The following is a 24,903-nucleotide window of genomic DNA, read 5'->3' on the forward strand; positions in this document are numbered from 1 at the left end:
CAGCCCTGTTTTCCTTGGACAACAGGGTGCCCCTGCCCCATCCCCGCGCACTGCTGGGATTATGAATGGCCATCCCCTGGGCACAAGGGAGGGCCTAAAGAGACAGACCTTTCCTGGGTTGTTCGGGAGCCCCCGGAGGATCACTGAAGTGATCCCACGACACGGCGAGCCAGCAAAGCCCCTCTGCCCACCCTGAGCTTCCGGACACACAGCCCGGGGCCTGAGATTCTCCCCTGCCTCAGCGCAAGGATCCTGGTCTTGCTAAGGGCAAACTCTGAGTCTCTCCTCTACTCGCTGATTGGAGGAGGATCTGGTGCGTGCGGTGCGCAGATACCACCTCACTTGGACCCTGCAGGAGGCTCCTGCTGGCTCTGCTCTGCCCCTTCTATCCAGAGTGAGCTTTTCACAAAGATCGAATGAGGGAAGTGCTGGGTGTGTGTTCCAGAAACAGCCGAGAGGCGCCTGGCAGAGTCCCCCAAGGAAGACGCCTCTGGGCAGCCCAACCAGCCCTTCCACTTCCTCCTGGGGGGCCTCTGGGGCTACACAGGGGCCTCTAAAGGTCAGCAGGCACCCTCAGGGGCTGCACTCCTGACTCTTCTAGAAGCTTCCCCCTGAGGCAGGAGCAGGCCCAGAAGCAGCTCACAAGGCATGGGGCTGCTGAGCAGAGGGCACATTCCTGCAAGTCGTACCTTCTGTGCAATACCTTTCCGGGCAGCAGCCACACATGGCAAACCGGTTCAGCCTGGTGACAGGGTGGCCACCAGGTCCACATCCCACGGCCCCACACTAGGGAGCCCCAGGGGTGATGCTGACTGGGTCCCGACAGCCATCTTGTGGGCCTTCAGCAAAGACATGAACACACAGCTCCGCACATGCGCTTCTACAAACAAGGGTGGCCACCCCCAGAGGTCCTCTCCCTCGGCCAAACCCGCATGCCCTCTCTGCCCCAGGCTGCCATTGCCGACATGCTCAGGTTGATTCCAAAATGACAGCCGTTACTCTGCCACCTGCAGGGCCGGAGTCCCAGGAGGCATACTGCATCAAGGTTCAAACACAGAAGTGCCTGTAAATAACAGGCACAGCCACCTGTGGCGGGCTTGGCCCACCCACGACGGTGCGCCCCGCTGGCCGATGGACTTGCCTCGCCTCGCTGCAGCTCCGCCACGCGCCCCAGGAAGAAGGCACCTCGCCACCCCCGCTGATGGTGCGGCTGAGGCGCCAGCACATCAGAGAGCCGGTGGGGAGCAGGGTTGCAGCTCAACCCCGGGGGACCTCTGCTATTCGCCATCGGAGATTTTTCAGCATGCCCAGCACTGTCCTAGGCCCGGGGGACCCCGCAGCGACCAAGACAGCGAGCAAGGCATTGACAGCCTGCTGGGAGACCAAGCTCCTAGCCCTGGTCTCTGCTGTCTCCCAAAGGCCGCCGGTCCTTCTGAAGGCAGACCTCCCTGCCTGGGTCCCTGGGGTCCGCTGCGGGCTTGGGGCCCGTGGCACACCCTGTGAGGAGGCAGCCTGGGCTAGGTGACATCCACCAGCACAAACCAAGTCCTACAGGCCAACCCGCGACACCGGGCACTGTCGTGGTGCCTGAAACCACTGATCTGACTCACCTCCCTGTCCAGGCTCTGGGCTCTGCCTGGTCCAGCCTCTGCCTGCGGACAGTTCCCCTCACGCTGCCCTGTCCCCATTAGCTGGCCCGCTAAGAATTAGGCTGTGGGGCTTATCAATGAGGGGAGCAGGCTGCGTGTGAGGCAGCAGGGAGTGGGGGGGTGTGCGCCGCCCACAGAGGGTGGCTGCATGTTGCCACGTGGCCAGGGAGCCCCATTTTTCTAGAGATGCTGGAAATCCACATTTCCATGTAAAATCTCATAATTTGAAGATGCTGGCGTTTCATTCAAAAATGCGTTGAAATGTGAGGGCCAAGCAATCACAGCTGTGGCTGGGCAGAATTCAACCCCGCTGCTGCCAGTTCACAGTCTCCCCAAGATCCAGTCGGGCAGGAAGTTCATGAGCGGGGGCAGGGAAGTAGAGGGGCCGTGACACTGAAGGAGGACCTACTCTGAGCCAGGAGCCGTGGGAGGCTCTCACATTAACTCTGCGCAGCCACCCGGCGGGGCCAGGTTGATGGTCCCATTTGCAGAGCGGAAAGTAGGCTGAGGGAGGTGCGGTGAGCCGCCCAAGCACACGCAGCGAGTGGCGGAAGCATCAGGCTCCAAGGCCCACGTGCCCCAGGTCGGCCCGGCAGCACACAAAGGTGGCTCTAGAAAGAGCCAAGTCTGAGGCTGTCACACTCCGGTGAGTGCGAGGTAGGCGGAGGTCCAAGTCGGTGACGTGCCTGCGTGGTCCCCCTGCGAGGGGCCTGCTCCCGGGTGGGGTGGGACAGAGCAGGGAGGAGGCAGGTGGGTGAACCTTCTCATACCTCCTTTGACTCAGGGCTAACTCAGCTCTGACAAACCAGCTGGCTTCAAGCGTGACCCAGTTTCGCAGCTCAGCCAACTGCAGCGAGCCGGGAAAAGTCGGGCATGTCCGAGAGCAGAACCAGCCCCTGCCACTTGGCTTGCTGGGCGGTTGTGGGCAGGGCCCTCAGCTCTCGGAGCCCTGGGTCTGCCAGCCCCGAAAGGAGGGGGCGGGGAGGCCCTCCCGCTCCCACACCTACTGATTCTCATCGGCCCAGAACCCTACCACACGCCAACACTCTGACACAGCCCTCGCACCTCGCTTTTCTCACCTGCAATGGGGCAGTAAGCCCCCTCTTTCACGGGTTTGTTATGAAACCTGAATAAGATGGTCCATTACATTGCGTAGCACTGTGCCCGATACCCAGCAGGTGCTCAATAAATGTCTATTCCTATTATCACCGCCACCCCAACTGTCTAGCGCCTGTGGCATCTCCCTTCCTTCCTGGAAATGTCTGAGTGCAGAATAGGGGCTGGTTCTAGCTCTGTGCATCAGAAACAAAGGGGTCCCAACCCATCACTGTGTCAGTTCAGGGGCTGCGTCCCCACGGCCCCTCCCCAGCTGCGCGACTTCTCTGAACCTGTCCCCCATCCAGAGAAAACCAGGGCTCCCAGACCACAGCTGCTTCTGGCAGGAGCGCCGAGCTTCTGGCGTCTCTGCGCCGCACTGGAAGACGAAGAGTTGCCTTGGGCCACACATCAAATACACTGCGACACGTCATCACGCAAAAACCTCACAATGTTTTAAGTAAATTTACGACTCTGTGTTGGGCTACATTCACAGTCATCCTGGGCCGCAGGTCGGACGCCCCTTTGGGTCTCCTGAAGTCTTCGGTCCCATACAACACTTGCACACACTCGCTATTGAGTTAGTTGAGATTTGCGGTTCCGACTTCCAGGATTACACTTGAGTCCCAGAACGGATCTCTGCCTCAGGGTTTCCCCAGTGACCTGATCCTGAGAATCACTACCTCCTCCGTGATCCCAGGGCCTGTCTCAGGCCACCTGGACGGGACTGTGGGCTGGGGGCGGGGCCGCACAGGGCCCAGGTGAAACAAACAGGGAAACTAATCTGCCAGTTCTAGAGAATCCGCTTGCTAGACTGAAACTGAAAATCGGGTGAACTTGGAGGGCCAGAGGCAGGTGTTCTAGCAGAAGGCGTCTCTCTCTGGAGGTGAGAAAATCTTAAGGCTCAGCTCCGTGACTTTGCCAGCTGTGCGACTCTGGGCCAGGCCCTCAACCTCTCTGAGCCTCTGCTTCCTCAAAGTGGAAACAATCAGGCCTGACCCCCAGGCTGGGGTGAGAGTGAAATGGCAGGTGTCTTCCCCCTCCCGACATCCTCTGATTCTGGGGCTAATGTGCCATTTCAAACAGGTGGTGCTAGCGGGGCTGGGGGTGACCCAATCACCTCCCATTAGGACAGGCAGCTGGCCTCCCACCCCTCCTGTAGTGAGGGCCCGAGTAATGTCTGATGTCCCAACTCCCTGGGACACAGTCACTGGGAACATTCCCCATTCCCACTGCTAGAGAAACAACTCCTTTCTGATGTACTGACACCCTTAGGAGAAAACCAGAAACCGTTTCCAAACACAAAGAGGCATGGCAGCAAAGCATCCACCTGCTGGGGTTGGACCCCTCTGCCAGGCCATCGCATTGGGGGCTCCAAGCTGTGTTGTGGGAGGTGCAGGGCGGGGCATGAGCGCCGCATCCACAGATTTTGAATCTGACTCTGACTCGACGGGCCCCTCCCTCCCTGCCTCCCTCCTGCTTTTCCCTGGAAACCTGCCCACTAAGTCTTTGAGTAAGTGAACGAATAAAGGAATGAATGAACATGCCAGCTCCGCTTCTCTGGGCCCCACAATCGGAATGACACCTTTCAGCCAAGTCTCCAGAGATCCCAGGCATACAACCTGTTTTCGGTGGGTGGGGCTCGGTGCTGTTGTAACTTGGGGTGGGGGACACCAGGGGAGGGGAACCAGGGGCAGGAGAGGAAGCCAGACTCCTCTACCCTGTGAACAAATCACTCGTGGACTCCACCCGAGTCAAGAGCCCAAAACAATGTCAGAAGACAAGTCTGGCACCTGGGGAGCCCTCCCTTCCATAGCATGCAGCTCAGCAGTTCCCGGTAACGCTGTCACCAGCCAATCCTGTCACCCACAGGGACAGCAAGTAGGTGACAAGGTCCCAAGCATACTCAGAGCCGCCTTCTGATTTCCTGGCTCCCCAAAGCAGACCGGGGAGGCCGGCATTCCTGTGTCAACACAGCCACACATACCAGCAGGCGACGCTAACAGGGACAGGGATGGCAGAAGCAGCATGAATATATGTGACAGTATCCAATGTGGCTGCACCTGTAGCAGGAAGCCTTCCCAGACCAAAGACAGCAGCCAGGGACAGTGGGAAGAACACTCGGAGAAGATGACAGTTGAGGCTGGCCGTGGAGGGCGGGGGAGATTCCAGCTTGTGGAGACGGAGGTGGGGCGGGGGAGGCGGGGGAGGCTGGGGAGGCTGGGGAGGCTGGCTCATCCGGAGCCAACAGCCACTTCCTGGATTCACAGGAGTCAGCACGGGCGGTCCCACCACCCTGTCTACCTAAGGGGCCTAACTCTGGGACAGGTCTCACACACACATTCCTTAAAATGCTTCCCTGCACTGGGTGAAATACTTCTTGTCCTCCCACGGTTGTTCTCACATAAGGCTCCTGCAGGCCTCGCTGCCGACTCTTCCTTCGCAGGGCAGGGGTGCGATGGGAAAGCTGGGTGCAGGTGTCGGACCCCTCGTAGCCGGGAGGATCGCCCCTCAGAAACGTTACGAGGTGCCCACCGCAGCGAGTCCTGCACCAGCGGAGCAGAAAGAGGCAGTTAAGTCACATGAAGCCACAAGGCACTGTAGAAGCTGCTGGTCCATTTCGCTAGAGGAGGCCAGTTTCCAGGTGGGGGAAAAGACCCTCCCCCCATAAAGGGGGGCAGCCTGGCAAAGGCGGCCTGCACCAGGGGCTGAAGGTCAAGGCCACCAGGGAGGCCCCACGGATGTCAGGGTGCACTAAGGCCACTCCACCCGTAACCCAGGCTGACTACGAGAAAAGGCTGGACAGCCCCAGACTGGGGGACACTCCGCAGGACACCTGGACAGTGTCCCCGAAGACTGCCGCGGCCCTAAGGGCAAGGACGCTCCCTGGCCAGAGGGGACTGCGGGGCCCTGACCAGCAAAGGCATGCGGGGTGCCGGAGTGCGTCTGATGTGCGGAAAACAGGTGAACCCCACATAAAGGCTGGAGTTTTGTTGATGATGATAATACTAAAATGGACCAATGGCAGTGTCCGTGGTTGTGGCGGGTGTGGTAACATATGCTGTGAACCACACCCGGGGGAGCTGGATGGGGTATTGGTACTATCTTTACAGCTCTTCCGTAAATCTAAGTTTTTCCAAAATTAAAACTGTATTTAATGTTTTTTATAAAAGATTTTATTTATTTTTAGACACAGAAGGGAGGGAGAGAGAGACACACACACTCATTGAAGTGTGAGAGATTGAGCGATCGATTGCTTCTCACACGCCCCCACCTGGGGATCTAGCCTGCAACCCAGGCATGTGCCCTGACTGGGAATCGAACCGGTGACCTTTCGGTTTACAGGCCAGTGCTCAATCCACTGAGCCACACCGGCCAGGCTGTATTTCATTTTTAAGGGAGAGAGAGAAGCAAAATACTAGAACTGAAACAGAAGTCTCATGAAGTTGGGGGGCAGGAGTTGTCTGTCTGACTCAGTGCTACAGCCCCAGCTTCTAGAACAGCACCTGGCACACAGTAGGTCCTCAATAAACACATTCGGCGAGCAGAAGACTCCACCAGCACCGCCCGCTCCCGGCCTGTTGATGGGGGCTTCAGAGACAGACCAAAGAAAGGGCAGGGTGAGCACCCCGGGCCCCCCACCAGCTCCCCAGCAGGGGCTCGGCGGTGAGTCCTGCCCACAGACAGGCACACCACGCAGGAAGTGGTCGCCAGCCAGCCTCGTCTCCAGGGACCCAGGGCGCCCCCACCGAGGCTTCCATGGCAACCAGTGATCAACACAACCAAGGAGACGGCAGGTGACATCGGGGATGTCCGTGGAGTGGCCCCAAGAAAACCAAGGTGATAAGGCTCCCCTGCGGGGCAGGAAAGCAGGGCTCAGAGAGCCGGCTCCGGCAGCCCTGACGGCGAGCACTCGGGGCCTGGCTGCGTCGCCCGTGGTCTGTGTGACCTCGGCCAAGTCCCGCTGCCTCCCTGCGCCCAGCACCCTCCTCACGCAAATGGGCATCGCGCCTGGTGCCGGCCCTGACTGGGGCAGCGCAGCGGGTTGGGTGTCCTCCTGCAGACCGAGAGGTCACTGGTTCGATTCCCAGTCGGGGCACAGGCCTGGGTTGCGGGCAGGTCCCCTGTCAGGGGCGTGCGGGAGGCAACAGCTCAATGTTTCTTTCCCTCTTTCTCCCTCCCTTCCCCTTCTCTCTAAAAATAAATAAAATCTTTTTTAAATTATTTATTTATTTATTTTTAGAGCCGAGGAAGGGAGGGAGAAAGAGAGGGAGAGACACATCAATGTGTGGTTGCCTTTCGCGTGCCCCCCACTGGGGACCTGGCCTGCAACCCAGGAATGTGCCCTGACTGGGAATCGAACCGGCGGCCCTTTGGTTTGTAAGCCGGCGCTCCATCCGCTGAGCCACACCAGCCAGGGCTAAAAATAAATAAAATCTTTAAACAAAGAAACAAACAAAAAACCCTGGTCCTACCCAATGAGAGGATGAACGAAGGGAACCCGAGCGAGGCCTTTCACCTGGCACCTGGTGAGCAGGGGATCCGTGGGCACCGTGGTTCTAACCCCAGCAGGCCCCCAGGAAGTCACCTGGAAGCGACATCCTGCGGGGCTGCAGCTGTTAAAGAACCTGGAGCAAGGGAGCATCACTCAAGCAGGGCTTCAGTCAGCTCTGAACCCACCGAAGGGGGACGTCAGGCCCAGTGGCAGAGCTGGGGGTGCCACCCCAGTGCCCTGGGAGGAGGGGAGTCCCCAGGACGCCCCTACCCAGACCTGTGTGACCCTCACCCCTGCCTCTGGCTCCGATTCTGTGCCCACAGACCACCGCCCAAGAGTCCGCAGCCGCATCCCCAGGCCTGGCCACCTGGCCCGCCTGTGCCACACAGGCCGCGGGCTGCCAGCCACAGGCCACCGTCAGCCCTCAGCAAGTTTCCACTGCGCCCAGCATGATGTCCAGCAAAACTGAAAGTGGAAGGGAGTGCCTATCACATTCACATTTTCTGAAAAGCTGGGGCATGGGCAGGGCAACCAGCCACAGAGCTGGACTGGAGCTGCCCCTTGCTGGCCGCCGAGCCACCCAGCTGGGCCCTGGGGCGTCTGGACATGGCACCGACCATCTCTCTCCCACTAGATTAATGTCTCGTCTGGAGTCACCACATGGACACCACCGAGAGAGGGGAGGCGGGCTCCAGGTCTCATCTTCCCAGGGTCTCACGAGAGCACGTCCCTGGCCCTGCAAACCCGAGAGGCCCTGTTTTTTCCGTGTCCCTCCTGCCAGAGGACCCTCAGCAGAGATTTCCCAGGTGAGGTGCACGGGCTGCCAGGCAAGGCCAGGCGGAGGCAAACATACTCCCACGTTCTCAGCACGGTGGCCTGGCATCCAAATGAACCCGACTCGTGTGGGCTCGCAGATACCCGGCAGGACAGGGGCAGCCCCCCGATTTGCAGCTGAGGCTCACAGAGGCACTGCGCTGTCCAGGGTCCCACAGCTGGTCAACACGGGGAAGAGACTGGAACCCAGGAAGCCTGGGCGAATAAGCACAACAGGAGGGTCCGTTCCGAGGGTGGCCCGACAGCGTTCTCTGGGAGCCCGAACAGGCAGACCTCAGAGAGAGGGACTCCCAGTGTAGAACATTCTGCAGGGGTAGCCAGGGTCAGCCCACCACGTCGCACTTTCCCCTGAAGATTTGGGGGTACTTTCTCCACATCAGGAATGCACTGTTGGCAAAACGTAGCAACAGCCCAAGTATCACCAGCAGCTCACAAAGTTCTGCTTGTCAGCGGCTGGTGGTGGGGAGAGAAGGCCCAGGGACAATCGGCAATGACAAGGTGTCGGCGAGGCAGGACAGCGCCGTGGTGAAGCGACCTGGCTCAGGAATCGCCAAGTTCAAGTCCCAGTCCTGCACTTCCCCAGCTGTGTGCCCTGGGCCAGTCACTTCGCAGCTCTGAGCCTTGGCTCCCTGAATTAAAATTGACGTAAAGGAAGCAATGAACAGAGTGAAAGGGAGAAAATATTTGAAACCCATGTATCTGAAAAGGGGTTAATATCCAAAATATATAAGAAGCTCCTTCAACTCCACAGCGGGGGGAAAGAAACCCTTAAAAATGACAACAACAAAAAGCAACCAAAAGCTGGGCAAAGGCCTTGAATCGGCATTTCTCCAATGACATACGAATGGCCAACATACACATGAAAAGATGCTCAACGTCACTAATCATCGGGGAAAAGGAACTCAAAACCAGAAGGAGCCACCTCACACCTGCCATGATGGCTATTATCAAAATAAACAAGATAACAAGTGCTGGCGAGGATGTGGAGAAAAGGACCCCTCATGCCGTGGTAGGGGGAGTGTAAACGGGGACTGCCACCATGGAAAACAGTAAAGAGGTTCCTCAAAAACTAAAACTAGAACTACTGTAGGATCCAGGAATCCCGTGACTGGGTATTTATCCAAAAGAATTGAAAGCGGGATCGTAAAGACCTCGGTGCACCCCCGTGTTCACGGCGGCATTATTCGCAATAATGTGGGAACAACCCGACTGCCCATGTGCGGATGGACAGATACAGAGAACGTGACATACACACGCAATGGAACAATATTCAGCCTTAGAAAAAGACGGAGATCCTTCCCATACACCTCAACGTGGATAAAGCTGGAGCACATTACGCTAAGTGAAAAGAAGCCGGTCACAGAAGGACAAATACTACAGGATGCCACTTACATGGCTCATCTAGAACAGTTGAACTCACAGGAGCAGAAAGCAGAAAGGTGCGCGTCAGGGGAGGGGACGTTGCTGTGGCCAGCTGTAAAGTCTCACCCACACAAGCTGTGCCTGTTCTCGGGGCCTGCTGCACAACACGGTGCTGTGCACTCAAAGACTGGCTAAGAGGGTAGATCACGAGTGTTCTTATTATTATTTAGAAATTAAATTAAGTGTGTGACCCTAATGTGACAGCGCGGGAGTTTCTTGAGCTGGTGGAACTGCTCCCTCGGTTGTGAGGGTGGTTCCATGATACAATGTCTGAAATGCCATAAACGAATATGTCCCCCCCCCCCCCATAAAGGTCAATTTTACTCTGGGTTAATTTTTTAAATAAAACAAATTCCTAGTCGTCGCATTGGGCCAGGGTGACTTTTAAGCCCCGTGCCCGGCCCAGCACAGCACCCGAGGCTGTGTAAGCGGGGCCGCTGGGTATTCCTAAGGGGGGCTGCGCCTCCACGGACTCCAGCTCCAGGCCGAAGTGCAGAAAAGAGAAGTCAACGTCCAGGAGGGGCTGTTGCAACACCAGTCCCCAGCGTGCCAAGGACCTGTGACTAGACTCAGGTGTAATAACACCCAGGCCTCTCACCTCTTATAGGGTTTAACGGAATATTCAGTTCATTTCAAACAGTTCTTGCTGCCTGTCTGGCCGTGCTGCCCAGTGGGTTCGAGGGGGTGGGCCACACTGGCCGGTGTGCGCAGGTCCCCAGGGCCCCCCAACGTACCTGACGTGTGACCCAGCAGCCCTGAGGGGCTACTTCCCTGCACTTAAAACAGCACTCAGGATGCCCACTGGGCTGGCCGGGGAGTTCACAAAGCACCCTGCATACCCCTCACCGTGGGCGGGACTAAGACCCAGCCCCGAGTTCTTCCCGCCTCTCCCGGGGGCTGGGATTTTTAACTACAAAAGTACATAGCAATGTTGGAGGTTCTGTCCTGTCCTGTACTTCTGCAATTACAGCCAGTGTAATTAAATCAACAGATCTAAATGTTAAGGCTGACAACAATTAGTCTAATTACCACTTCCTTAAAGAATCAATTAGGGCTATTTCCCGAACCACATTCTGAGAAATGGTACCCAACACTCTTATGAGCAACAGGGCAACTCAGACAGCAAGTCCGGCAAACGCTGGGCTGCACCACGTCCCTCTGGTTCCTTTCCTGCAGGGCTTCTCAGAGCCTTCAGGAAGTCAGCCCGAGCTGGGAGTCTCCACGCGGGGCACACTGTACGGAGGAGCACAGGCTGGGAGATGCTACGTCTAGCTGGTCACACAGAGCAGTGCTTGGTCCTTACGAAGCATCCAAATGCCCTGGGAATCTCGTTACTTAGGTTCAGGCTCAGGGCAGGGGTGGGGGCCCTGAGACCGCATTTCTAACAAGCTCCGGGGATGCTACAGCTGCTGGTCTAGGGGCCCCACTTTCAAGGGCAAGGGTATCAGTGGAAAGGTAAGGCCCCTTGTGGACCACTTGACTGGTGAGCAAAGTCTCAGAGCCGGGAACCTTCTTGCCAAAAGTCACGCAGCAGCGCCAGGTGGGACCAGGCTCCAACCCCCAGCCTCCCCTCCAAGGACCACCTTACTATGGGTTCTCAGGATTTAGGGCAACCTCCGGAGTCTTGGCTGTGCACTGAAATCACATGAAGAACTTTAAAAATATTGACGCCTGGCCCTGACCAGTGTGGCTCAGTTGGTTGAGTGTCATCCTGCTAAGTGAAAGATCACCAGTTCGATTCCTGGCCCGGGCATATGCCTGGGTTGCAGGTTCAGTCCTCATTTGGGGCACATGCAAGAGGCAACTGGTCATGTTTTTCTCCCCTCCTCCCCCGCTCTCTGACGCCCGCCACCCGTCCCCCCACCCTCCCCAAGCCTGACTATGGGGTCTGGAGTGCAGCCTGAGTTTGGGGACTTTGAGTCACCCCACCATACAGTCTCAGCGGAGGTGAGCTGGTACAGAGGTAGCAGGTGAGCCTCACCCCAAATGCCCTCCTCACACCCTGCCTGCCTCCCAGTCAAGGCCTGAGGAAAACTGCCGGCAGCAACTCCAAACAGCAGTATGAAAGGATTACCAGACGGGGACTCGAACTCCCGAGGCCACAGCTGGCTCAAGGCCCAGCTCAAGACACTGTGGTGTCACAGCCAGGAATCCAAGCCGCCTCGGGAGGAGAGTTCCCATCCCATCCTGTGCCCAGGCGAGCAGGTAAACACACGCTCTTCGCTCTACAGCCCCGGGGCCGAGGAGGGGAACCTGGGCTGATGCCCTCAGTCGGTGTGAAGCCGCAGGGCGGGGACTTTAAAGCCAACTTCACAGTTGGGTGTCAGGCCACAGGAGGCTAGTGTTAAAAAATAAAAAATTAAAAATTAAAAATAAAAATAAAAGATGGACGACTTTAAGCCTCTTAATGAGCACTGTTAGGAAAGGATTAGTGACAGGAAAGTCAATGAATCCAATTAGAGGAGTTGCAGCCTCTCTGAACTTGGTGAGCGGAAGGGGAAAGCATCAGAGACGAGCCCCACGGGTCACCAGTGGGGCTCTGGGGCCAGAGGGCAGCGCTCCAGGCCCAGCGCCTTCTGCCCACGCATGTGCTCCCCCTCTGCACCCCCACGGGCTCCTCTGGGGGTGGGGGGGACGGCAGCATCTGCCTGATCAGGCTGTTAGGGGATTCAGCGGGTTGATACAGGTAAGATCCTTACAGCGGGTCCAGGCCTAGTGAGTGCTCAACACCCTCGAAATACCGGCTTGATTTCCACATAATTTTTCCTCTGGTCTACTCTTTATTAGATTTTTTTTCAGTTTACTTAAATTTTTAAAAACTTGTAAAGTCTGTGTTCCCATCAGCATTCCCAAGTTCTTTCTGGAGTGAGACCCAGCAGACAAGCAGAGACTCAAGTCAGCGACAATCTGCCAAGTGTGAACTCTAGGCTCAGAGCCTCCCCGCCCTGCACCCCCGCCCCAGGTCCACGGTGGCTGGCCCTTGGCTGAGTGTAGGCAGTGAGGAGGGCCTACAGGGGTCTGCAGGGGACCCCTCAGGCAAGGCCGCAGAGGGACCTAAGAAATTTGTACTTGACCCTCAAAGCAATGGGCCCCGTTTGAAGGCTGAAACCAGGAAATGAAAAAAACCTGGTCAGCTTTGGAAAACTCATCAGGGCTCCTCCAGGGTTGGAGGGCCGGGGTCTCCTGGAGGGACGGCCACTTGGAAGGGCGCAGGCATGGCGCCGCCGCAGGGCCGGCAACACGGGTGTGCGCCCTGTGCAAGTCACACGTGGTCCCGTGCTTAGGAGGGCTCGCGAGCCCTTAAAGCTCTGCTGCAGCTGTCCTCCAATTCTTAACACTTTCCCAGCGGGGGGCTCTTCATCTTATTGTGCACTCGGCCCCTGAGGTCACGCAGCCGGCCCTGCCTTGCAGGGGACACCTCCCTTGCCCCTGTACCTGCCCTTCCTGGTGAATCAGTGAAGGTCGTGATCCCCTTTAAAAGGAAGAAACTGCATCTCTAGGCTGCAGTCACCTGTCACAGGACACAGCTGGTCAGTGCAGGGTAGGGGCACCCCCCAGGTGTTGGGGTTTCGGGGGCCCCTGCTGTGGGGGAGCCGGCCACTGTTGCCTCCCCGAAAGCAGCGCTCAAGCTCCGCTGGGCCCGGGCGGCAGAAACCGCCCCATCGCCTGGCCCAGGCAGAGCGGGGAGGCAGCAGGTGGTACTCAGGGAGGCAGCAGGTGGTACTCGTGCCCGGCCACCAGGAACTGGGTCCGGTCTGGACCAATGCCCCCGGATCTGGGTCACAAGCCCAGTTCCACAACTACAGTGTCCAATTGCAGTGTTCAGCAATTAATGACACAATGCAACAGAAGCAAAGCAAACAAAAGTAACCTTTGGAGGCCCAAGATCCTTCTTCTGGATCCCGCCCCTCCCCCAATAATTTAGAGCAGATTCAAGGAAAGAAGGGGGAAAAAAAAATCACCAGTAGCTGAAGACCTGCCCAGTGAAGGGAGAGCTGGCTATCAAATCACACCCTGCATCTGGCTTCCTTGAGAAGCACTTCCAAGGAGCCAGTGTGGCCCAGGCCCTGTTCTAGAAGATACCAGTGAATAAACAGATGCAAGTCTTTGCCCTCCGGAGCTCCTGTTTTAACGGGAGGGAGAAAGAGAATAAGCACAATAAATCAAGTGAATTATGTCGTGTTAGAGAATACAGGGGCTTCTGCAAAATAACGCAAATAATGAAAACAATGGCCCAAATGCACTGGGAGCTTAACTGTGTCTCAATGCTGCACACACATCATCTCATTTAATCCTCCCAACAAATCCTCCCAACTCTCTCATCGCCATATTACAGACAGGAAAGCACATCGGACGACAGTTGCACAAGGCCCCGTGGACAGTAAGAAAACAAGGAGTATCGATTAGGAAGGGCAAAATCCTGATTTTGTTTTAAGGAGAGCAAACAGAGCAGGAAGCCTGGTTAACCCCCTGCCCCCAGCCTTGAAGTGGGGGAGGAGGTGCCATCAGAGTGTGCGCTCTCCGCTCCCCGTTCTTAATAGATGTGACAGGTTGTGGGGCCCTACCAACCCTCCCCTTCCTCCCAGGGCTAAAGTTTTGGAGCTAACAGCCCCAAATTCAAACCCCAGCTTCACCAGCTCACCATGGCCCTGAGCAAATGGTCTCCCATCCTTTGATTTAAAATGAGATTAAAACTCTCTCTCACGGGTGACAAGGGCAATGCCCTATGCCCGCCTCCCTTCTCCCCTCCAGTGCTTTCGGGGGCGCGGAGGGGCACGGGCTGAGGGCTGCGCACGGTAAACACTTGATGCCTCTGTACCGAGACAAGGAAGGTGTCTGGGATGGTGGGGCCTTGCTTCAAGCCTGCGCCCTGGAGTTAATAGACCTTTACAAAACGCAGGTTTCTGGACACAAATGGGGCTCGTCCTCCAAGGAGGGAATGGAACGGGTTAAATCCAAATTCCCTGCCAGGAGGTGAGCCCACACCCTCAAGGGACTGATTAAAGCACTGCATTAAGCTGGGGTCCCCATGCCACTGAATGCTCCAAACTGCCAACTCAAGGGGCACCTGGTCAGACTCGGCGTGACCGGGGCCCTGGCCTACCCTTCAGCTCGCACTTGTGAGGCCCCAGGCAAGACCCTCAGCCTCTTAAAATGAGGGGATTACGTACAGGCCATGATGCCCCCAAGGTCAAAAATCATTGACTCACATGGGGAAGGGGAAGGGGCCGGAATTATCGGCCTGGGTAAGGGGAGGCTTTGCGCAGCCAGGCATCCAGGTGCCAACTGGGGCTCTCACGGCTGGAATGTTAATGTCAGTAGGAGGACCTCCTGCCCCCCAAAGTCCAGCAGGGGGGATTCCTTGTTCCAAACTGCCCTGTGTCTGCGAGCAATTGTCCGGGACCTGGTGCCAGCCCCAGGGCTGCACGGAAGGTGCAGGAAGCTTGCAGATGGTCACGAGACGGCCTCAGCGCCCAGACAGGCTGGAGCACCACGTCAGCCAGCGTGAGAGGCCCAAGGCCGCCACCCTTGCCAGGCCTAACTCCCACTGTGCCCCCCTGCCACGGGGGTCGCTGCCAGGCTTTTCTTCCAGAGAAGGCTGTCACTTTGCCCTGACTTCATTCACACCTGGAGGGCGGGACGGGCACTCAGGGAAGGAGTGGGCCCTCTGGGAGGTGAGCCCCAGGATCCCGTTTTGTAGCCAAGGAAATGGCCTCATAGAGAAGCTTCTCGCCCGCTAACTCCCACGTCCGAGTTCTAAGCCTGCACTCAGGCCTCACAGGTGGGCCTCGATGGTTAGCCCCCTTCCGCAGGTGGCGGCACGGGGAGTCCGAGAGGGCTGGGACCTGCGGGCAGACGCTTCTCCCTGACTTCCAGGGCACAGCCCGCTGCTTAGTGCAAGGGGCAGGGCCCGGACTCTACCTCGGCTCCCACCCACACCGACGCTGTTTTCCTGACCAGACACTGTGAGTGGCGCGTCAGGCCAGGGCATCCCTGGGGCTCCATGTCCCATGGGTTAGTCTGGCGGAGACCCCTTCCCAGGCAGGCTTCCAGAAGGCCTAGCCCAGGACAATGTGCACCATGAGGCGGCTGGACCCACAAAGGACCCATTGTGGGGACTGGAGAAAGCCCAGGCGGGCCCTTGGGGCCCCTGCACAGCACTGCCCCAGGCTTCATGGCCTCTCCCCTCGCCATGGCACCCCCATACCCAGAGCACAGGACAAGGACTGGCTTGGGGACAGGCTCCTGCTCTGTCTGCTCCGCCGGGGGCAGCCTGAGTCTGTGGTAACCTAAAACCCCTCAGCTGCCCCGCTGGTGGCGAGATGGGCTGCAGAGCCTGCGGGTCCCTGGGGGCTCCTACAAGGTGTCCAGGACGCACCTGTCAGCTGGGGTGGGGTCCCCGGAAGGAGGCTCTGCAGAGGGCAGGAAAGAGATGGCTACGGGGGCTCCTGTCTGGAGGAGGGAGCAAATCTCTGTCCCAGAATGGTGGGAGAGGGGCGCAGGCTTGCGAAGTGTGAGGACCTGCTGCAGGGAAGTGGGCAGGCGGGGGAGGGGGCTCCGCGGAAGGGAGGCATGGGGCAGCCCGAGGTGGGTGGCTTTACCCCGGGAGGTGAAGGGCTGCACGAGGGGGCCGTCCGTGGCTCGGGCTGGCTTTGTGTGCGGCAGGGGCCGCCCGGGGTTCCCGAGGGCCTGCCAAGGCATGCACGGGGCAGGGGCTGCTGGTGCGTGCCAGGCAGGAGGCTTCCGCAGCGTGCCCGGGCACCCCCAGCGCCTGCGGACCGGGCTTCCCGGCGGCCGGGGTCGCCCCACTCACCTCCTGAAGTCAAAGGGCATCGTGCCGTCGCCGCCGAGGGATGGGAGCGCTGCAGGCCAGGCGGGCCGCGGCGCCGCGTGGGTCCTGCCGGCTGCCAACGCCTCCTCCGGCCGCCCCGCCCCCGCCGGGCGCCCCCCGCCCCGACACCGGCCGCTCGCCGCCCGCCGCCGCCGGGAAGTGACGCTCCGCGCAGCCCATTGGGCGCCGCCGGCCCGGACGCCCCTTCCGCCGCCTGGTTTAAGGGGCCCGCGGGCCCGGAGGGGGAAGGGCAGGCCTTTGGAAGTCGAGACTCTCTGAGGGGAAGGGAGCCCTTAAGGACGCCACTGCCCTTGCCAAGGCCCCCACTGTGTGTTCCTTCACCCTCTCCCTCTCTCTGCGGCTTCGGGTAAACCCCGCTGCCTCTCTGAGCCTCTGTTGCTTGCATTTATAAAACAGATTCCTTGAGTTGTGACGATTAAACGGAATGGTCCAGATTTGGGCCGTGCACAGCGTCTAGCTGTGAGTAAGGGCCTGATAACCGGGTGAGAAGAGAGTGCAGGCAGCCCTAGGTTTGTAAGGTGCTTGCTTTGACAAAAGGCGCTTCCCCGCTGCGCCTCTCTGGGGAAGGCCCCTGGCTCCTCAGAGTCCCACCCCTGTCCATCCTGTGCACGCAGGGGACTGTGACACTTACTCAAGGGCTTTTCCCCTGGGGATCAAATGAGAGCTGGCTTAGTGCAGCGCCTGGCACCTCCAAAGAGCTCAGTCCCCTGAAGCTGCTGTGGTTGGCCGGTCACTATCTCTGCTTTCCTCTAACAAAGACACTCAGGACATTCAAGTTGTCTCAGAGGCACATGGCAGCCTGGCCTCTGAGCCACTGAAGTTCACAGGTAGTCAGTATCTCCCTGGACCAGAGGAGATGCTGGTTGAGATAACCCAAGACCCCAGTAGCAGAAACTCATTCCGAACTTCCCCCTTTCTGGGGCCCGGCCATCGACCTTGTGGTGGCACTGGGGCTTGAAAACCCCTAGGGAGGAAGGTGGAGGCTCATGTTCTAAAAGCAGGGCCTTCAGACAGGCAGTTTGTCTATAAATAGAGGGCCATGGGGGTGCCTGGTCCTCTGGGGGCATTTGGACTGCACCGCTGCAGGGCAGGGCCTGGTTGGAGGCTGGGACCCTGAGCCAAACTATTCCCCTTACATGGCCTGATCAGTTGCCTCTCCTGCCCTCTGATCTCTGGCATTCTCCATTCATTTGTTCATTCATTCACTCATTCACTAAGGGACTTGGTACTCTTAGGGGAGAGGAAGAAACCTCAGCCTGAACTGGGCAGAGAATGCACGTTTTCCAACAAGCCACTCTTCCTGTCTTCATAACTGAACCGTGAACGGAGCCCAGACTGGAGCCAACTGCATGGGTTCATGGTCATCTTGTCCACTTACTAACTTATGTTACCTCTGCCCTTCAGTCTTCTCATCTGGAAAAATGGAGGCAATACTAGTACCTTCGTCATAGATCTGCTGTGAGGATGAAATGTGTTGATGTATGTCAAGGGCTTAGGTCCATACCTGGCACAGTGCAAATGAAAGACAGCATTGACTTTAGTTGCTATTTTTGTATGATGATGGAGCTTCCATTTTTTTGGCTGGGTATATGGGTACTCAAGATGAAAGTTTCATTTCCCAGCTTCCCTTGCAGCTGGGTGTGGCCATGTGACTAAGTTCTGGCCATTGATACGTAAGTGGAAGCAGCATGTGGCAGCTTCGGGGATAGTTGGTACACATTACTCTCTGCATCCCTTTCTCCATCTGGATGCCCAGAATGTGGACGTCACCATCCTGGACCATGCGGTGAAGGCCTCATAGTGCAGGGCAACAAGATAGAGGCGCCTGGGTCTCTGTCACTGAGTGTGGCATGGTGCCTGTCCTCAAATGCCTACCCAGACGTCTAGGCAACAGAGAAATAAACATCTATCTTGTCCGAGCTACTGTTATTTTGGATTTTCAGACACTTACACCTGAACCAGGTGCTAGAACACCTGCCCAGCCTCAGCTCAAATCCTGTATACGGCCTCAGCTGGGTCCCCCAGGATATGCTCACATGGCGCCCGTTCTTTACCACCAAGACCCCTCTGTCATGGTGCTTGAGTATCTTTATGCCCTGGAAGCTGGCTTCCTCCAGAACAAGTGAGTCGGGAGAGTTTAAGCAGAAGGCTCAATGCCCTGTATGACCTGACCTCAGGAGTCACACACTGTCATTTCTGCAACGTCCTGTTCGTTCCTTGGGAGAACCTGTCACAGTTTATGACTAGACTACTGTAACTGGTTAGTGTCTACCTCCCCATCTTGACTGGAAACTCTCCAGGGAGGATGGATGCCTGTTCGTCCCTGTCGTGTCCCAGCCTCCAAGCAGAGCCTGCCTGTGGAGGGAGCGATGACAATGAAGGCTGCTTGGAGCCTTCCCAGGGAGGCAGGTCTTCCCAGAGCACAGAGGGCGAGGAGCAGGACACATCAGTGAGGCTCGGTGGCGGCTGCTGAGGTCTGCACACAACCAGGCTGCCTGTCCCGACGGTCCACCTGCCCAAAGACGGGGAGGCGGAGCTAAGGAGCAAGTGGGGAAGCTCCAGATCTCTTGGCCCGGGGAGCGACTTACCAACAGCTGAGTTTTAGGATTCTTCACCTGCGGCGCCCTGTGGTAGCCGGCCTCCTGGTATTCCCATGCCCTTGTGTAATAATCACTTCCCACAATGAAGAGGCCTGATCTGGGTAACCAACAGGACGTTGCAGAAATGACAGTGTGTGACTCCTGAGGTCAGGTCATACAGGGCATTGAGCCTTCTGCTTAAACTCTCCCGACTCACTTGTTCTGGAGGAAGCCAGCTTCCAGGGCATAAAGATACTCAAGCACCACGACGGAGGGGTCTTGGTGGTAAAGAACAGCCCCAGCAGCTGCTCCTGGGCTCCTGATGTTAAGCCACTGATCTGTGGGTAATCGGTTACACGGCAGTGGGTTCGTGATACAGCCCCTGTCTCCCAGCTAGTCTAGTGAAATGGAAACCACTTCAGGCAGACAGCCCCCCACCTGGGTGGTCTGGACACATTGCTTAACTGACTGGGTGTCTGAGAATAAAATGAAGGATAATAATACCTTACCTGTGGCAGGTAGCCTTTAAAATCGTCACCCCAATTAGTCCACCTGTCGGTATTCACACCCTTGTGTAATCCCCTTCCTTAGCGTGTAGGCTGGACTTTACTGACTCACTTCTAAGGAACAGAAGATGGCAGAGGTAATGGCACGTCGCTCCTAAGGCTATGCTATGAAAATACTGTGGCTTCTTTCTTGGACACTCTCGTTGTCCCTCAGGTCCATCGCCCTGGGCAAGCCAGCTGCCACGTTGTGAGGCAGCCCCCCCACCCCCGAGAGGTCCCTGCGAGTGAGCTCTCTGAGGCCTGACAGCCACCATTTGAATGGGCTTAGAAATGGAGTCGTCAGCCCCAGGTCAGCCTTGAGGTGACCGCAGCCCTGCAGCCTCATGGGAAACCCCGACCGGCTGACCTGCATCTGGATCCTGTGAGATGATGACTGTGTTAAGCCCCTAAATCTGGGGTAATTTGTCACACAGCGACAGAAACAAACACGTGGTCCTAGAAGCTTGCTGTGAAGATGAAGTAACATGTCCAGTGCTCAGCACATAGTACATGTTCATTAAATGCTTGCTGAATGAATCAGTCAATTAACAATGGAAAGTTCTATAGCATAGAATGTTCCCTGGATCCAGTGCTCACTCCCCATCGGTCCCGCCTACAAATGCGTCACTGAAGTTGTTTCAAGCTGGGGACCGGCTGGGTCAGATTTGTTTTTCTGTAATAGGAGATGGCTTTGTGTTCCACGGGTGTGGCTGGTTCTGCTGAAGTCTGAATAAAGAGAGATTAAGAAATAATAACCCTTTGTCAGCTCAGAGAGGTCTGGAGGGTAACTTGAGCCTTACTTAGAAGGTAGGCTTCTGACCAAACCACTCTTGTTTCTTGTTCTACTCAAGTCTCATGACCAACCAGAAGACAGTCATTCATTCGTTCGTTCGTTCGTTCTTTCGTTCGTTCGTTCGTTCATTCATTCATTCATTCATTCATTCACCGAACCCCTCTTTATGACAGGTCCTCTGGATGTAGCAATGAACACAACACCCCTGTTCACAAGAGGCAGGAAGGGGGTGAGCAAAAATGTGTTGCCATTTAAAAAGCCAGGGTCTGACGACCCACTTCTGTGCGTGTAGTTTTGTGTTGCGAATGCGGTGGCGAGGGCAGCACCAGAGGTTCTGGGAGGCTGGAGGGGGATGCCTAGTTCTACCCATGGGGGAACTCAGTCTGAATTCGTTCAGTGGACGGTGACGGGAATCATCGCCAATCAACGTGCACTGTCTCAGGCCGAAAAAGAGAGAAGTCCGGAGGCGGACTTGGACTTCAGGCACAGCTGAATCCAGGCACATCCACGGCAGCATCGGGAATCTCTCCCCGCATCCCTGGGCCTGTCTTCTTCCTCTGGCTCTGGTCTCAGGCAGGCTCTCTGTTCGTACTGGCAAAATGTCTGCCTGTAGCTCCAGGCTGATGCTTTCTGCCTCAGCAGTGCCAGCAGATAAAGACGACCTGTTTCCTGATACTCCCAACAAAGACTCTTGGGCTGACCCTCAGGGGCCTGGCTTAGGTTAGAGCCTTGAACAGTAGCCTCTCCAAGAAAGGAACCTGCGGATTGGCCAGACCTAGGCTGAACGCCAGCTCCTAGAGCCTGGCGTGGAATAGCCTCATTCTACACACACAGATTCAGGATTCAGATGGGAGAAGGGTGGTTTCCTAAAAAAACAAAACAACAGCAACAAAAAACCAAAAACAATGAAACAAAGCACCACTGCCAAAGATGGAGAGGATGTTGGGAGGCTAAATCACCAGGCATTTTCTTCTACGGGAAGTCAGGGAAGACTTCCTGGAGTAGGAAGAGTGACAGCTGAGACCCGAAGAACAAGTAGGTATTAGGGGGAGAGAGGCAGGCATCTTTCTGTGTTTCCTGCGAGGACCCCTAGGCCAGAAGGGAGGAAAGAGAGAGGGAGCCTTCCGAAGAGTTGAGGGTCTGCCAGAGGCTAGAAGGAGACCTCGGGGTCAGGGCTTCGACAGAGGCCTTTAACCCTCTTTCGGGAAATCCACTAACCCTGTCAGGAAAGGTGTTCCACAAATATTTATTGAGTGATTACGATGGCCCAGAAAGAAGTCTGGCCTTGGCCTGGGGCGGGCATCAGGGGGGATTAGGAAGTGGACCCCCTGTCTCACTGTGTTGGTAAGACGAAGGGAGAAGACACTGAACCCCTACTTTCTGTCATGGGCTTTTGTTAGGTCATTGTATTTTTTCTTTTTTAATTTTTAAGATTTTATTGATATACTTTGTAGAGAGGGGGGAAGGGAAGGAGAAAGAGAGGAAGAGAAACATCATCAGCATCAACGTGGGGTTGCCTCTCACGCACCCCCACCTGGGGACCTGGCCCGCAACCCAGGCACGTGCCCTGACTGGGAATCGAACCAAAGATCTTTGAGTTCACAAGCCAGCACCCAATCCACTGAGCCACAGCAGCCAGGGCTAGGTAGGTCATTGTAAAAGTAATTTTTAGATATACAAGTAATCTAGGAATACATTTTCCCTATTTAAAAAAAAAAAGGAAACTTTCCAGATTAGCTTAAATCCTGCTCCGACCTCAAGCTCCAATCAGGGATTTCTCCCAGTTCTCCAGAGGGAATTCCCACTTTCAGACGGGTGTGAGCCCTTCCAACTTTTTTCTCTGTGTTTTTCATGCATATATGTTTTGTTTTTATTCATCTCGCAAGGTTCACAGCACTATGCATGTGAACGCTGTACCCGGGAGGCTTCGGTTCAGGCGAGCACAGATCGGCACAAGGCTTACTTACATGCGGGGTTCACGGGAGGCCCCCGTCAGCCCCACGGCCAATGAGCGAACGGAGGCCCAGCGAATGCCAGGGATGCATTAGTGACTCACCACAGCTGGTGAGTGATTCAGCCACCGCCTGAATCCTTTCAGACGTGGACTTCTCTCTCCAAGCGCACATGGTACCTGCCCTTTACCCAATCTGCCTGTGGTTTGTGCCCTAAGTTTCCTTTGGCTTATGACATCATCAAAAGCACCATGTAGATGGCAGGTTGATCACAATGCAAAGGACAAAGTGGCCACTTCCCTTGCCTGTTAAAATATCTCCATGGTTCCCCATAACCAAGGGACCGGGTCTAAGTCCCTCAACCCAGTAAGAAAAGATCTTCCAGGGCTCCCTGTATCTTCTCTGGCGTCCCCTGGCCAGGCCCTGCCTCATGGCCAAAGCTCCCTCTGGATGCGTTTTCTAACACCTGCAAGCAGTTAATTCAACTCTGGTGCTCTTTCTGGTAGAGAGCTTGGGTCTCACAGGTTAGAGGCCCAGCGCTACAAGGCTCCCTCCGCCCTCCACTTCAGAGGCCAGTCTCAAGTCCAGGTTGTCATCTGTGCTTCTGAGTGACCGGAGCTGAGTGGGAACTTCCCGAGGATCCCTCCTTGGGTTCAATTAATTTTCCCGAGTGGGTGACAGATCTCAGACATTGACTCCGCATATCAGTGTGTTATAATGGATATTACGATGGATGAAGAACTAGACGAAGTACATGGGACAAGTATGGGGAGAGGGCGCAGAGCTTCCACGTTCTCGGTGGGCAGCCAACATCCCTGCAGCAGCGATTGACTGAAGGCATCTCCACTTCCTGCAGTGGGGGAGGGGCTACGTTCCAATCCTTTTATCACCTGATAGGTTCCCCATCCCTGGAGGCTTTCCAAAAGCCACCTCATTAACATAAACTCTGGCATAGGTCAAGACATTGCTCTCACCACTTAGAAAATTCCAAAGGTTTTAGAAGCTTTGTGCCAGAAATGGAAGACTATATATATATATATATATAATCATAAATCACAATTTCACACTCCAGAAAAAACAAACTACCGACGCTGCCCTGGGGCCAGCGTTTCTCCTCCTTGTTGCTCTCTCCTGCCCCGTCTCTCATCCTTCCTCTGGCCTAGGTCGCCGCAGCTCCTCCTGTAGTTCTCGACACTGCGCCATCCCTCTCGGTTGTCCTCCCTGGCGCCCCCCGGCTGGGTTAGAGTCTCTCCTCTGTGGCCCCCCATCTCGTGCTTACCCTTACCGAGGCCTTCTCATCCCAGTCTAATTGCCAGTGTGGCTGCTCTTGCAGGTGAGCGCCTGGAACTGAGGTTTCTCTTCCTTCACCTGCATCTCTGGGCCCCAAACAAACCCTGCACACATGTGGTGGGTGCTGGCACCCTGCCCTCGAAGCACAACAAGTGCTCCTTCAAGAGAGAGAGAGACGGAGTTCATCCTGAGTGGGCATTTCGGCGATGATGGGAGAAGACTAGGTAAAACACCGTGTCAGGGCTGGGAAGAGAAACCCGGGGTCTCTGGAGTTCAAGTCAGCCAGACAGCAGTCACACATCCAAATGTACGGTGCCACAGTCACCCACGCCACCTCCTAGCTCGGCTGTTTGTCTGAACTCCACGGTGTTCCTCTTTTCTTCTCTTTCATCTGGGCTTTGAGGCTGGGGAAAGGGGACCCCTGTCAAGGATTTCATCTGAAATCGAGGCCGCCAAGGGCTGGTCGGCTTCATCAGCGTGGTCGGGCTCCTTGTTTCAAAAGAGAATCAAAACCCTCTGCCCACTCTTGAAACCGGCAGGGGTTTCCTGAGAAAAGGGCCTGGCGAGCTCCCTCTCTGGGGAGGCCGTTCCCCTCCTACCGATGACAGTTAACACTCATTATCTTTTAATTAGCATTTCGCCTCAAAATTCCAATGTCATCTTCTGTTATTACTGGAATCGGGGGAAGCCCAAAGCTTTCACCCTTTCCTTTCACTTCCCTTTTCTCTGAACAAATGCGAGGGAAAAGCTCTCTTCATTTCTTTTTCTTAATATCATGGAATGCTTCTTTTACTATAAAAGTACAAAAGGATATTTTAAAAAAACAGAAAAATATTGTAGAAAGTGAAAGAACCCCTCCACGGAGACACCACCTCATTTAGAGTTCTCCCAGCTTTTTTTCTACATAGGGTTTTTAAAAAATTATGTGACATATATACCAAAAAGCATATATAACCTGTGTATAATTTAAGGAAGTATAGAGTACATACCCATGTATCCACTGCTGAGCTTAAGAAAATAGACTATCACCAACACCTTAGATGCTCCCACGTGCCCTTCCCGCCCAACTCAGCCAGAGGTAACCGTGATTTTGAACTTTGTGAGTCATTCCTCTTGGGTTTCTTAATAGTTTATTTATATACATATGTATGTGTGTGTATACACATACACTATATATTACTATATGTTATATTATACATATATGTTTATGTACATATACATATATGCATATGTACATAAACCATATACATATAGTTCTATGTATATAACTATACATATAGTATATATAGTGTATATATAGAATATATAGCATCCCAAAACAATGCAATGTTTCCGACCCTTCTGTAACTGGAGCGCCTTATTTTGCAGCTCACCCGTCTCACGGAGCATGTTTGTG

The 24,903-nt window shown here is 55.7% G+C and overlaps 1 protein-coding gene across 3 annotated transcripts in view; it reads right to left on the minus strand.

Moving 5' to 3' along the window:
• The window catches only part of LOC129066476 (endoplasmic reticulum-Golgi intermediate compartment protein 1), a 77,039-nt gene extending 60,592 nt beyond the window's left edge, over positions 1-16,447 (minus strand). For 2 of the 3 annotated variants that reach the window (XM_054568040.1, XM_054568041.1), the window contains exon 1: positions 16,310-16,445. In XM_054568040.1, the coding sequence (XP_054424015.1) occupies positions 16,310-16,329 (20 nt within the window). In that variant the 5' untranslated portion in view covers positions 16,330-16,445. Of the gene's footprint in view, positions 1-16,309 lie in introns of all 3 variants that reach the window. The other variant, XM_054568039.1, reaches the window with a different exon arrangement.
• Positions 16,448-24,903: the final 8,456 nt, after the last annotated feature.

Source organism: Pteronotus mesoamericanus, unplaced genomic scaffold (genome assembly GCF_021234165.1).
Source record: "Pteronotus mesoamericanus isolate MK-2021 breed Mesoamerican mustached bat unplaced genomic scaffold, CSHL_Meso_final contig_2, whole genome shotgun sequence".
Classification (NCBI taxonomy): domain Eukaryota; kingdom Metazoa; phylum Chordata; class Mammalia; order Chiroptera; family Mormoopidae; genus Pteronotus; species Pteronotus mesoamericanus.